General features: G+C 36.6%; 1 protein-coding gene across 1 annotated transcript in view; it reads right to left on the reverse strand.

Annotated features, from left to right (window-relative positions):
• Positions 1–14,166, reverse strand: part of SGCZ (sarcoglycan zeta) — a 579,653-nt gene that overhangs the window by 62,249 nt on the left and 503,238 nt on the right. The window contains exon 4 of the mRNA XM_034442790.3: positions 8,947–9,034. Within this exon, the coding sequence (XP_034298681.1) occupies positions 8,947–9,034 (88 nt within the window). The remainder of the gene's footprint in view (positions 1–8,946; positions 9,035–14,166) is intronic.

Consider the following 14,166-nt stretch of genomic DNA (forward strand, 5'->3'; position numbering starts at 1 on the left):
GTTGTAGATTGGTTACAATTACAAACTGAACATTCTCACCTATTATAAGAACTAGGAGAAGTGCAAGTTTTCTGCTTCACCTAAGAAATTTCTCAAACATATTTTCTCCTCTGAAGATCTCCTCCTCAATTATTTTTATTGAGCTGAATAAAATTAAAGTTAATAGCGGTGTCCCCCAAGGCAGCATTCTAGGACCAACACTCTTCATACTATACATAAATGACCTTTGTGATCATATTATAAGTAACTGCGTTCTCTTCGCTGATGGTGTAAAACTATTTAACACCACCAACAATACTGCTACCCTTCAAAAAGACCTTGACTTTGTGTCAGAATGGTCAAACAATTGGCAACTCCAAATCTCAACCAACAAATGCTCTGTCTTACACATTGGCAAAAAGAACCAGAACACAAAATACAAGCTGAGTGGACACAACCTTTTAGATGACCCTCACTCTGTCAAGGATCTTGGAGTACTCTTATCTAATGATCTAAGTGCCAAAGCCCACTGTAACAACATCGCCAAAAAGGCATTAAGGGTTGTAAACCTAATCTTGCGTAGCTTCTTCTCCAGAAATATTACACTACTAACCAGAGCATACAAAACATTTGCTAGACCAATTCTCGAAAACAGCTCATCTGTCTGGAACCCGCACTGCATATCAGACATTAATACAATCAAACATGTCCAGAAATATTTCACAAGAAGAGTCCTCCACTCCTTTGTTCACAACAGAATACCTTATGCCATCAGATTTGAAATTTTGGGCTTAGAAAATTTAGAACTACACCGCCTTGGGTATGACCTAAGCATACTGTAGCTCATAAAATCATCTGCTACAATGTCCTATCTGTCAGTGATTACTTCAGCTTCAACCACAACAATACACAAGCACACAATAGATACAAATTTAAAGTGAACCGCTCCAAACTCGATTGCAGAAAATATGAGTTCAACAACAGAGTGGTCAATGCCTGGAATGCACTACCTGACTCTGTGGTTTCATCCCCAAACCCCCAAAATTTAACCTTAGACTGGCTACTGTTGACTTCACCCCATTCCTAAGAGGTCTGTAAGGGGTGTGCATAAGAGCACCAGCGTGCCTACCATCCCTGTCCTAATGTTCCCTTTAATTGTATTCATTTTATGTATTCAGTTCATGCTTATACTTATATATATTATCTAATACGTATTCAACAAATAAATAAAATAAATAAAAATAAATAAATAAAAGTTAAAAAATGCAAAAGACACAATCAACTTTACAATATTTGGCTGCTACTCCGTACATTTCCAGTGTAAATATAAGTAATGCATAAGAGATATGAAATTATAGTTGTGTTAGACCACACTTCTGTTCCTGACAACAGACCTTTCCTTTCTTATCTTCCTGCAATCTCTTCCTTTTAAATCTGTTCTTGGTTAAATTTGAAGCAAACTCAATGGGTGTAATAGTATATGGAAATTATCTTGGGAGACAGGAAGAAGAGCTACAGCTAAGGGCAACAATCAGATAAGAGGCAAACTGGCCCTCATCAGGAATGTGTGTGTGGCAAATGACTCAGAAGAGACTCTTCCTAATTTGGGGGCATAAAAATGTGAGGGGGAGATGTACTTTCAGACTTATAAGATTGATGTCAGCCTTGCAAGGTAGTCCATACAAGAAGCACACCAAGATGAACTGATTCTACTTTATTGTAAATTGCACTAACCAAATCTTGCAGGTGTCCCAGAATGTGTGTGTGTATGTGTGTAGATAGATAGATAGATAGACAGACAGACAGACAGACAGACAGACAGACAGACAGACAGACAGACAGATGTATGTCTCTATGTGGCAACACTCAAATTTGCCAGACATTAAGGATGGCAAGATAAAGGGGGGGGGGAGGGGGGAAGCCTATACCATCTTCTTTCTTATCATATACAGTAACCTCACCCAGACACACACATCAGATTTGTGGGTGATAAACTGAGGCTGGGAAGAGAACCAAATAAACAGTTCCAAACTATGACATGGTGCCCTGAGTCATGCAGCAAGCTCATAAGAGTGCTGCAAGGTGTGTGTGTGTGTGTGAGAGAGAGAGAGAGAGAGAGAGAGAGAAGAGAAGAGAAGAAGAAGAAGAAGAAGAAGAAGAAGAAGAAGAAGAAGAAGAAGAAGAAGAAGAAGAAGAAGAAGAAGAGGAGGAGGAGGAGGAGGAGGAGGAGGAGGAGGAGGAGGAGGAGGAGGAGGAGGAGGAGCCTTGGTGGCGCAGCAGACTAAAGCACTGTTAAGATAACACCAGCTGCCTGCAATTATTGCAAGTTCAAATCTCACCAGGCTCAAAGTTGACTCAGCCTTCCATCCTTTCGAAGGTAGGTAAAATGAGGACCCGGTTTGTGGGGGCAATAATCTGACTTTGTATAAAAAACTACACCACTTTGGGAGGGGGGCGAAAGCCCTACTAAGCAGGTATATACAAAAATATGAAGGCTATTGCTTAACGCATTTTAAGCCGCCCTAAGTCTCCAGAAAAGGGCGGCATATAAATCGAACCAATAGATAGATAGATAGATAGATAGATAGATAGATAGATAGATAGATAGATAAGGAGAAGGAGAAGGAGAAGGAGAAGGAGAAGGAGAAGGAGAAGGAGAAGGAGAAGGAGAAGAAGAAGCCACTTTCAGTAACTGCCTAGACAGGTTTCTACACCTTTCTTGGCATGATATCAGAAATCGTTTTCCATGGCCTTCTTCCATGGGCTGAAAGAGAGTGACTGGCCCAAAATTTGCCAGCCGGCTTTGAGCCAAAGGCAAAGACTAGAACTCATAGTTCCCTGGTTTCTAGCCCAGTGCCATAACTACTACACCAAATTGATGCTACTACTTAATAAATGCAACTGTTAGTGAGTTTTGTACAGTGCCCAGAAAACCAGGCACACAGTCTGCAAACCACTAGGGTGCTGTGAATTGGAAAGTTTGGGAACTTCTGAAATTAGACAGAGTCTCAAAGTAGCAGATGGGAAGTTGAATAAAGAGAGAAAGAAAAGAAAGGGATTAGGTAGTGCTGGCAAACTTCTAAGATAACCGAAGATCACCAAAGAGGAGTCAGCATGGAATTCCTGAGGAGGATAACACAATGTTGGATCTTGATTTAAAGGGAAAGAAGATCTAAAGGCACAAGAAGTTCAATCCAGGTTTTGCTAAACTATGAGAAATGACCCGATTCTTGTAGAGTCCTTGATTATCTCTTTGGGGAATTTAGAAACAGCTGCATTGTAGAAGAAGCACACTGTCATTTTAGTAGAGGGATTGTTTAATCTCAAAATAATATTTAGGATATTAAGAAAACACGATTAAGTCCGCCTTTGAAGGCAGAGGGAAGAAAAGAAGATCTGTTTGTATGCCTTAGCGGCATTCTGTTGGATAAGTATAAAATCATTCTGAAACGGATGTCTTGCCACACTTGTTACATTAACAATAAAGGAAAAAAGTTAATACAGTTCAAAGAATGACCTTGCATTCTGAATTTGTCTGGCCTCTCTTAAGGACTCATGATAATGAGACCTGGTTTAGTTCTTCGATGGGAGATTATCAAGTAAACCAGGGCTTTAGGCTAGACTAGGAATTCAAAAAGTTGCAAACTACTTTTATATTATTGCCATGAAAACTTTCTTGATATATCCACAAGGCTCCAAAAACTGATGGAGGCTTTATTTTTATATTTCTTTTCTCCGAGTTTAATATCATGCAGAACAATTTGCCAATACAGATATGGCTAAAGCTCATGTCAAAGGAATGTGAGAATGTCAGCCTATTTTTCTATAACCCAGGTTATAAAACACCACTAAATTTGTTTGCCCTTCTTAGTGACCTTCCCATCCAATCTGCATGCAAGATACAATTTGAGGGAAAAAAATAAATGAGATATCTGAATGTCTGAAAGAGCACGGAGAAAGCAAAGATAAAAATTTAATGTCCTATGAGAGATTTGTTATAAGGCCGGATGCTCCAAATAATATAAATGTGCTTTGCAGCCAACAGCAGCTTTGGGAATGTCGCGACAGTCACAGAGCATTTGTTATAGCAGTGAAATATTAGAAGAAAATACACAGTAAAAGAAATAATGTATTAGATCATTTTTGAAAAAAAAAGATTGTGGTAACATTTGTTTTCTGAGGTTTAGTTATATTTCACTTCATTTCTCATTTGCCAACCTCATTTTTCTAATGTCAGCCTTTATTAGTTTTTTAAAAAATGAAAAGTACAGATGAAAATCATACATGTGTGTGAGCATTCTAACACATGCCTCATAATAACGTAATTCCTTGTACATGATTCACATTTAAAAGTATTTAAGAATTCAATGTGCTTTCTGGCTTATGGTACTTCAAACCCTGCGATGGAATTCTTAGGAATTTTTCAGTTCTCAGTCTGGAGCATTGTGAAATAGACAGGAAGTCTCTAGTCCTCATTATTGACATTGGAGGTATTAATATGGTCTCTTACAACATGCAAAAATGATGGAACAAGAACAAATTGGATGTAATTAAACCACTGCCCACATGCTCAGCATGCATAATATATTTTTAGCTGCACCTTGTCACATGTGATGTACAATATGTACAGGTAAACAGAAAATGTATAGAAAAGGGCAGATTTTCCTCCCTCACACTTCTGTTAAAAAATTACCTGCAGAAATGTGTCTTTGGGGTCATTTTGATATTTTTAACTACCTGTTATGGGATAATACAGCCTACCACAAGAGAAATACCGCCTACCACAATAGGCTATGGGATAATAGGCCTACCACAATAGAAAATCTTTAAATTCAGTGGTCCTGTGTATAATAATAATAATAATAATAATAATAATAATAATAATAATAATAATATAAAAAAATGGCAGGAACCACATTATGATTCTTTTTCCTTCTTTTTATGTACTCAGCCACAGAGAGATCAATGGCTCACTCATAAGAGAATTGTTATTTTCCATTCACTCTCTCTGCCTATTCTGTTCAATTGCTGCAACTAATCTCTGCAGTATTGTGACTTTTATAATGCTTATAAACTAAAGTCAGGTTTTTATTATACAAATTGAAGGCTTCTTAAATACTTCTCAGAATTTTTATTACTAATGCATAACAATCAACACATATCTTATCTGTACAATGCTGTTTCTTTACCTACCTTGCTCAAAGGAATAATACAGATAGAAATTGGACTTACAGCTGCATGGCGATAACATCAGGACAATTTGTATTAGATGGTTCTTTCCTATGAGAACTCTCTCTCTCTCTTATCTATGATCTATCTATCTATCTATCTATCTATCTATCTATCTATCTATCTATTCATATCTATCCATCAAATAAAAAAGATTCAACAGAATCTAGTTTACCATTCTGTGTAGATGCGGCCAATGTTTTGTATTTTTAGGATTAGAATTTTTTCATGTATTTTAACAAGAATTGTAAATTAGGGGGATTGTAAACATAAAATGTAAGGTGATTGCTAATAAAAATGAGTCTCAACAAATCTATAAACCATGTTGGTTTTATTCTGCAAATTCCAGGTTACCTAACTCTAACCATGGGTAGGTTTCTATCCCAATACAATTATTCCATGTATTTTATCAGGACTCAAAATTAGGGGATTGTAAATGTCAGTGGTAGGATTCAACCAGTGTAACAACCGGTTCACTGAGTGTGCGCGCAGTCCATTAGAAAAGACCATTACAAGCAGTGTTAAAAGCACTAAAAACAGCCGAGGTGCAACAATCCGCTCTGCTGCACCAATCAGCTGGACTTCAAATGAACGAAATAAAGGTAGGTATAGCGCAGGGACAGGTGGCCGGGCCCAGCTGATGGTTGGAGCAAATCGGTTCACTCTCAGCTGATTGTCAGAGCAACCGGTTAGCCCAAACCGGACCGAATAGGCTGAATCCCATCCCTGGTAAATGTATGAGGCTTCCTAAACATAACAAGCCTCTCTGAATTGCTCAGTGATATTTGTTTTCCATTATATATTAATGGGAGCCTGACAGTAATGCCAAATAGATTTCCAACTCAATGGGATTTTTCCAAGTATTTTACAAAGAATTGAAAATTAGTAGCATTGTAAATGTAAAATGGCTCTGAAACATATTGAGCTTCTATTAACCTCTTCTTCATATTTGTTTTTCTCTGAGAATTCAAGAAAGCCTAATGCTAAAACTAACTTTAACCCTGAATATATTTACATCCCAATAATATCTTTCCATGTACTTTACCAGGAATCAAAAATTTGTGGGAGTATAAAAGTAAGGGGCCTCCTAAGCAAAACAAGCTTCTCTGAATCTCTCAGTGATGTTTTTCTTCCCAAAATTCATGGGAGTTTAACCCCAATTCTAAGCAAATTTCCATCCCAACAGGATTTTTCCATGTGGTTTACCAGCAGTTGGAAATAAGGGGGATTGAAAATATAACACACCTACTAAGAATAATGAGCCTCTACAAATCTCTTGGCCATGTTTGTTTTACTTCATAATTCAAGGAAGGCTAACCCTAATTGTAATCCTAATCTTAATTGCAATCCCAATCCTAACACTAACCCTGAGTAGATTTCCATCCCATTAGGATTTTTCCATGTAGTTTTCTAGGAATTGAATAGTAGGGGGGGTTATAAATGTAAGAAGCCTCCATGCCTATTTAGCCTCTGCAAACCTCTCAGTGATGTTTGTTTTCCTCTCTGAATTTAAGGGAGTCTAACCCTAAACTTAAGTGAATTTTCATCCCTCCCTTCTAGCACTGAAGATGTTACCAAGTAAAGTAATGAAATCTGCAGGCAAACAACCAAGTTCATAGAGCACCAAGGACCCCACAGTTCAACCCTAAACTAAATATATTTTCTTCTCTACTACAGGAATTCAAGCTAGTTACTTTGTTCTGTAAACAGGACAATTCTTTATAAAATCAGTTAATGTTGTAGGTTCAAGCTGTATTTCATAGATAACAGATAGACAAGGTACAAGAGAAACATGGTTTTAACTACATTTTGCTTTAATTGTTTCAAATGCCAATTTGTTAGCGTTTCCTGTCACTGTTGCTGGATACCCATGTACATAAACAGAGAACAAACACCACTCACTTCTAGCACTGAAGATGTTACATAGCTGGGTAATGAAATACTGTATCTGCAAGTAAACAACCAATCTCAAAAAGCATCAGGAAGTCCATAGCTGAAATTCTTTATATTATCTCTTTATATATTTAAGTAACTGTGATTTAAATTTGAACAAAATAACTGTTCTAAAGAAAACCTTTCTTATTTCACACAGAGGACACAGGATCTGTCTGGAAAAAGTTTACTCCCCCTGATATTTTGTGAACACTTGAATTCAAAACTATTAATATATTTCAAAAAATATACAGTACTTCCCAATTAGAAAGTCACCTTTTAAAATGGCGGGTCTGTTTTAGTTGAATCGACTAACATATCAATCTGTTCAGCACAGGAAATCAAATATAATAAATCACAATATCTCTATGGAAGGTTTTATCATTTTAAAAAAGTGGCAGCTGAGCTAGGATAATCACAAATTTTAATTTGTAAAGAACAACACAAGCCTACCAATGAAGGAAGATTTATGACAGAAATTGCTAGGAATCACAGCAACTGACCCTGAACATAGTTATAGAACTGAACATGTTGTATGGCATATGCTGATTTGGGAAGCTGTTATCTAAGGATTATAGGCTCCTTGTCCTCTTTCCCCTTTCTTCAAGTTTGAAAGGTTTAATTTAAAAGACAGCTGTGTTTCTTTTGTGGAGGAAAACACTTTGCAAATATTAGTCTACTGAATTGTTGTAAAAAGTGTAATCTATGTAAACTGTAAGGGGAAGTTAAGAACATTCCAAGTGGAAACAGGAATATGAAGCTGATTCATAAGAAATGCATAATTTCTTAATGTGTGCAAAGCAATGTATTGGGCTTTCCGTGATTTGTAGTCAAAGAAGCCTCAGATCGATAAACTACATTCTCAGCCACTAAAATATCTCAAATGTTCCTGAACCACTCTGAAGCTAAGGTTAGTAATCTTGAAAGTTGTTTAATTCTATATTAGCCACACTTGATGAAAAAAAATGGAAAGATGATATTGTAATGTAATCTATACAGTTAGTATTATTTTTTATATCAATCCAATGAACATGAAATTCAATGAAAATGTACAGTCTATAAACCTACATCAATGAAATATAAACTATCTATAATATATGGAAATTTATTCAGTTGCTTCGTGTCTGGTCTGGAATCAAGTAAAATAATCCTAAGGATAACTCTTATCTCTTTCATTTTTTTAAAAAACAAAAACCAACAAATATGAAACTAATTGCTCTACATTTTGTGCTATGCAAGTTTATTTTTTTGTAAATATTTGAATAGACAAAGAAAAGAGGGAGGCAGGGAGATGCTATTAAAGTACAGATAGAATTAAATCTCATTTTATCCGATCAGTAATTTGTTATAATACATTATCCCTTTTATTAAATTGGAACTAAATCTGCTAAACACACAAACTGTGTCATATTTATGACATAGAGAGCAGTCGTCATTTTCCTTCTCAGAGTTTCATTTCTTTGACTTTTTGTGTGGTTTAATTATGCTTTTTATCAATTTGCGTGCTTCAGATAATGTGTTAAGATTTTAAGATTGCTTTTACCAATTGTTTTTATTTGCCTTGCAATTATTGCTAACTACTTTAAGAACTGTCTTGATGTATTTATTTAATCAATTTATATTTCTGTTTAAAACTAACTTACAGTATGGTTTAGTTGACTGGAAAATGTAGGTGATAGATCAACATCATCTTTAATAACACAGTTGCAACCCATTGTTTCCTTTAATGCCTATGTTGAGGGATTAAATTTAAAAGTATGGTATTAAATTCAGAGCACAAAACTTTCATTAAATAATAAGACTTACCTACAGTCAGCTGTCCTGTTATGTGTCCCATATGATTTCTTGCATTCATGGTAACATTCCTATCTGACTGTAGGACCAGTGGACTGTCCTGGAAAAAAATGTATATACACAATGAAATGAGAAGGAAAAACTGCAGCGAGAGAATCAGAGTATTCCTGTCAAAGACCAAGTATCTACATGAGATCTAGTTGAAATTCTTGTTTTTCTTTTAATTTAAATTGGTTGTTTTTAATGGTATTTATAGGGAAGAAACTATATATTGTACAGATCAGAAGAAGGGATGAGAAGATATTTGCAGGCTTCTCACAGCCTGTTTCAGTTCCTTCCTTTGGGACAGTGCTATAGGGTATTGCATGCCAAGACATCTAGACACTGGGACAGTTTTTTCCCCTTATGCCATCACTCTGCTGAATACCTAATTTTCACAATTCTGTCGTGTGTGTGTGTGTGTGTGTGTGTGTGTGTGTGTGTGTGTGTGTGTGTATATATATATATATATATATATATATATATATATATATATATATATATATATTTATTTCTTTTGATTCATAGGTATAAATGTGCGATATTTTTGCAATCAGGGTTTTTATAAATATTTGAGGAGTCACAAAATATGGGTGTGTCTGGCTGAAGAGGCCTAAAAAGGCCGAAATAGTGCTATCCCAGTCTCCCATAAGTCACAGAAGAAACAACATAAAATTTCTGACAGGTCTGAAAGTGATGAATAGAGATTTCATCCCACCATGGCCATTTTAACATCTTTCAACATAGGAAAAAAACCCTGATTGCAAAAATATCGCACATTTATACCTATGAATCAAAAGAAATAAATATTTGACCTCTACAGGGAGGAGTCACAAAATATGGGTGTGTCTGGCTGAAGAGGCCTAAAAAGGCCGAAATAGTGCTATCCCAGTCTCCCATAAGTCACAGAAGAAACAACATAAAATTTCTGACAGGTCTGAAAGTGATGAATAGAGATTTCATCCCACCATGGCCATTTTAACATCTTTCAACATAGGAAAAAAACCCTGATTGCAAAAATATCGCACATATATATATATATATATATATATATATATATATATATATATATGTAGGTCTTTGGTTATTCGGGTCTTCTCCCACGTAAAATTGGAAGTGTCTTGGCGACGTTTCGACGAAGTCTCATTCGTCATCTTCAGGCTGGTGTTCTCGGCTTCGTGCTCCTGGAAGCACGAAGCCGAGAACACCAGCCTGAAGATGACGAATGAGACTTCGTCGAAACGTCGCCAAGACACTTCCAATTTTACGTGGGAGAAGACCCGAATAACCAAAGACCTACATACAAACACCCGCGAAAACCTGAGAAAACATATATATATATATATATATATATATATATATATATATATATATATATATATGCGATATTTTTGCAATCAGGGTTTTTTCCTATGTTGAAAGATGTTAAAATGGCCATGGTGGGATGAAATCTCTATTCATCACTTTCAGACCTGTCAGACATTTTATGTTGTTTCTTCTGTGACTTATGGGAGACTGGGATAGCACTATTTCGGCCTTTTTAGACCTCTTCAGCCAGACACACCCATATTTTGTGACTCCTCCCTGTAGAGGTCAAATATTTTAAAAAAATATTTTTTAAAAAAACCCTGATTGCAAAAATATCGCACATTTATACCTATGAATCATATATATATATATATATATATATATATATATATATATATATATATATATATATATATTCTTTGCTTCCCCTTTTTATTGCTATTATTATTATTATTATTATTATTATTATTATTATTATTATTATTATTATTTTCTCTGTTGCCTTGCAAGTACACTGAGTACTTCTGTTCTGAAGACAAATTTCTTGTGTGTCTAATTACACTTGGCCAAATTAAGTATCCAATCCAATCCAATCCAATTATACATTCTTATTTTTCTGTATGCCACCCAGAGTCACTAAGTGAAATGGGAGGCTGTACAACCGCAATTATATAATAAAATAAAATAAAATAAAACAAGCAAGCAAATAAATAAATAGTACAGTTTTGCTAATGGCAGGTACATGGCAATATGTGAAATCTGAGTTTTGAATTACACTATGATTCCAAATGTATCAGTTACCATCTCACATAACTGTATCCCACATTGGTACAATAGGCTTACCAAAGGGCAAGGCAATATGTCACCACTGCATACACGTGCATACTGAAAAACTGTAATTTGGGTTTAAAGCAGCTGTACTCTTTTTTCCAGCACATTTTCTGACACTAAAGGCAATGGGATTGCTAAAGATGATCATTAAGACATTCAGAGTGTGAAGGAGAGAATGATCAAAAATGCCCCTGAGTTACTCAGGATGAGGCTATTCCATTCTAAACAGCAGTAAGTGAACCAAATGGGAGTCATTTACAAAGGTGTAGTACTGATTCCCAGCACTAAAGATAAATCACCAAAAAAATGAATGATAGAGAATTCTTACTTTGTGGAATTTTTGGATGATTCCCGAGTCTTATTGACAGAGGTTTTAGGAAAACAATAAATAAAAAGTAATTGCTCAGTGAAACAAACTAATCCAGCCCTGCTCAAAATATTTGTTTTGTGTATAGTAGAAATTCAGCAATTTTGGCCATGTAATGCCACTGCCATCTTTATCCAAAATTAAACTCCCATGGCTTGGCTTAAACTGAGAGCTTTGGGTAAAATTAATGCCAGTGTATGCTTGTTTCCTGTTAATTGTTTGCATTCTATTCCTTAATTCTTTGCTGGTGAATGTATTGCTTAGAAATTTAAATGTACATGCTATCTTTTATCCACATGAGGCTTTTCCAATTTTGTCCTCACCTCACCTCACCTCTCCTTCCTGAAAGATTGCAAATGGCCTAAAACAACCAAATTGAGTGTTATAGCTGGCTGAGATTTAAACTTGGCTTTCTTCAGTTCATGGTCAACTTTCACTAACCTCACTTTCTTAAGGTGCATTAGATTTAAATCCCCAGAAACCCCCACTCAACACAGAATTCATGCCTGCTAAATGTTATGGACATTCATACATCCAGTGCAAAACATTCAACATAAATGGAACAAGGTGTGTGGAAAGAACTATACTGGTGAGAACTTTTCTACCCATTATAACAAATATATATATATATATATATATATATATATATATATATATATATATATATATATACATATACATATACATATATATATATATATGATTTGATTTGTATGCCGCCCTTCTCCCAAAGGACTCAGGGCGACTCACAACAATAAGAAACAGAAAATACAAAAGTTAAAAAACAAATTAAAGCAGAATATCCAATAAATAAGGTTAAATATGGGAATACAAATTCAAATTTAAGATTTAAGAATTTAAAAAGCTACAAAATCAGTTCAGAGTCAACCCAGGGCCGCCCATTGGTAGAGCCAGGTCTTCAAAGCCCAGCGGAAGGTTCGGAGGTCGGGGATTATCCAGAACTCCAGGGGTAACGTATTCCAGAGGGTAGGAGCTCCCACAGAGAAGGCTCTCCCCCTAGGAGTCACCAGTCAACACTGTCTAGCCGAAGGTGCCCTGAGGAGGCCAACTCTGTGGGAGTGAACCAGGCGATGGAAGGCTACCAGTGGCAGGAGGTGGTCTCGCAAGTACTCTGGTCCTAGGCCACGTAGGGCTTTAAATGTGATCACCAGCACCTTGAATTGTACTCAGAAGACAACCGGGAGCCAATGCAGACTGTGAAGGAATGGTGTGACATGGGAGTACCGAAGTACCCCCATGACAACCCGCGCGGCCGCATTCTGCACCAGTTGAAGTCTCTGAGTGCTCCTCAAGGGCAGTCCCATGTAAAGTGCATTGCAGTAGTCCAAACGAGAGGTGATGAGGGCATGAGCAACTGTGAGTAAGGCATCTTGGTCCAGAAAGGGGCGCAATTTGGCGAACCAGGTGCACCTGGATAAAGGTTCCCCTGGCTATGGCAGTCAAATGATTTTCCAAGCTAAGCCGTGGATGTAGGAGGACTCCCAAATTGCATACCTTCTCTGAGGGGGGTCAACACCTCCCTCCCTAGGGATAGTGATGGAACATAATGGACAAAATGGGGTGCCGGTAACCACAGCCACTCTGTCTTGTTGGGGTTGAGTCTAAGTCTGTTCATCCCCATCCAGACCCGTACAGCCTCCAAGCACCGGGACATCACGTCAAGGGCATTGTTGGGGTGATGCGGAGTGGAGATGAAAAGTTGGGTATCATCAGCATATTGATGATACCACACCCCGAATCCCCGGATGATCTCACCCAGTGGCTTCACTTATATGTTGAATATTATGCCAAGGGCAGAATAAAAAATGTTGTATGTATATGAGAATAAATAAGTTACTGTTTATTATGTTATGCAATACATATTCCCCTAAACAAGTGCTTATTAAAGGGATTATTTAAAAATCAGGTGTCTTATTTGTTGTGATGGACCAATGCATACAAATTTAATATGATACTTCTCTTACCAAATCTTCTTTCTTCCCCTCAACAAATTCAGATGTCTTAAAATAATATAGCAGACTACCTATTTGTATGGGGACACGGTGGCTCAGTGGCTAAGACGCTGAGCTTGTCAATCGAAAGATCGGCAGTTCAGCAGTTCAAATCCTTAGTGCTGCATAATGGAGTGAGCTCCCGTTACTTGTCCCAGCTTCTGCCAACCTAGCAGTTCAAAACATGTAAAAAATGCAAGTAGAAAAAATAGAGACCACCTTTGGTGGGAAGGTAACAGTGTTCTATGCACCTTTGGCATTTAGTCATGCCGGCCACATGAGCACGGAGACGTCTTCGGACAGCACTGGCTCTTCGGCTTTGAAACGGAGATGAGTACTGCCCCCTAGAGTCGGGAACGACTAGCACATATGTGTGAGGAGAACCTTTACCTTAATACCTTACCTATTTGTGAATTTTATAACTTTTCTGTAAACACCAGAACTTTATTTATTGCATTTTAAAACTGCCCATCTCCCTTACAGAGGGACCCTAAGTGGTGTACAATAAAATATTTTAAAACATAAAAACTGTATAAAATTTAAAACCGGCAAGGATATTAAAAATGATATTTTCAAAATAAATTAAATCCTCATGAGATTTTTTTTACTTGCTACTCAAATTAACATAAATTTCTTTTCTTTTGAAAAGAAATATATCTTGTCTATTTATAAAAT

The sequence above is a fragment of the Pantherophis guttatus genome, chromosome 8 (genome assembly GCF_059756535.1).
Source record: "Pantherophis guttatus breed Tessera chromosome 8, ASM5975653v1, whole genome shotgun sequence".
Lineage (NCBI taxonomy): Eukaryota > Metazoa > Chordata > Lepidosauria > Squamata > Colubridae > Pantherophis > Pantherophis guttatus.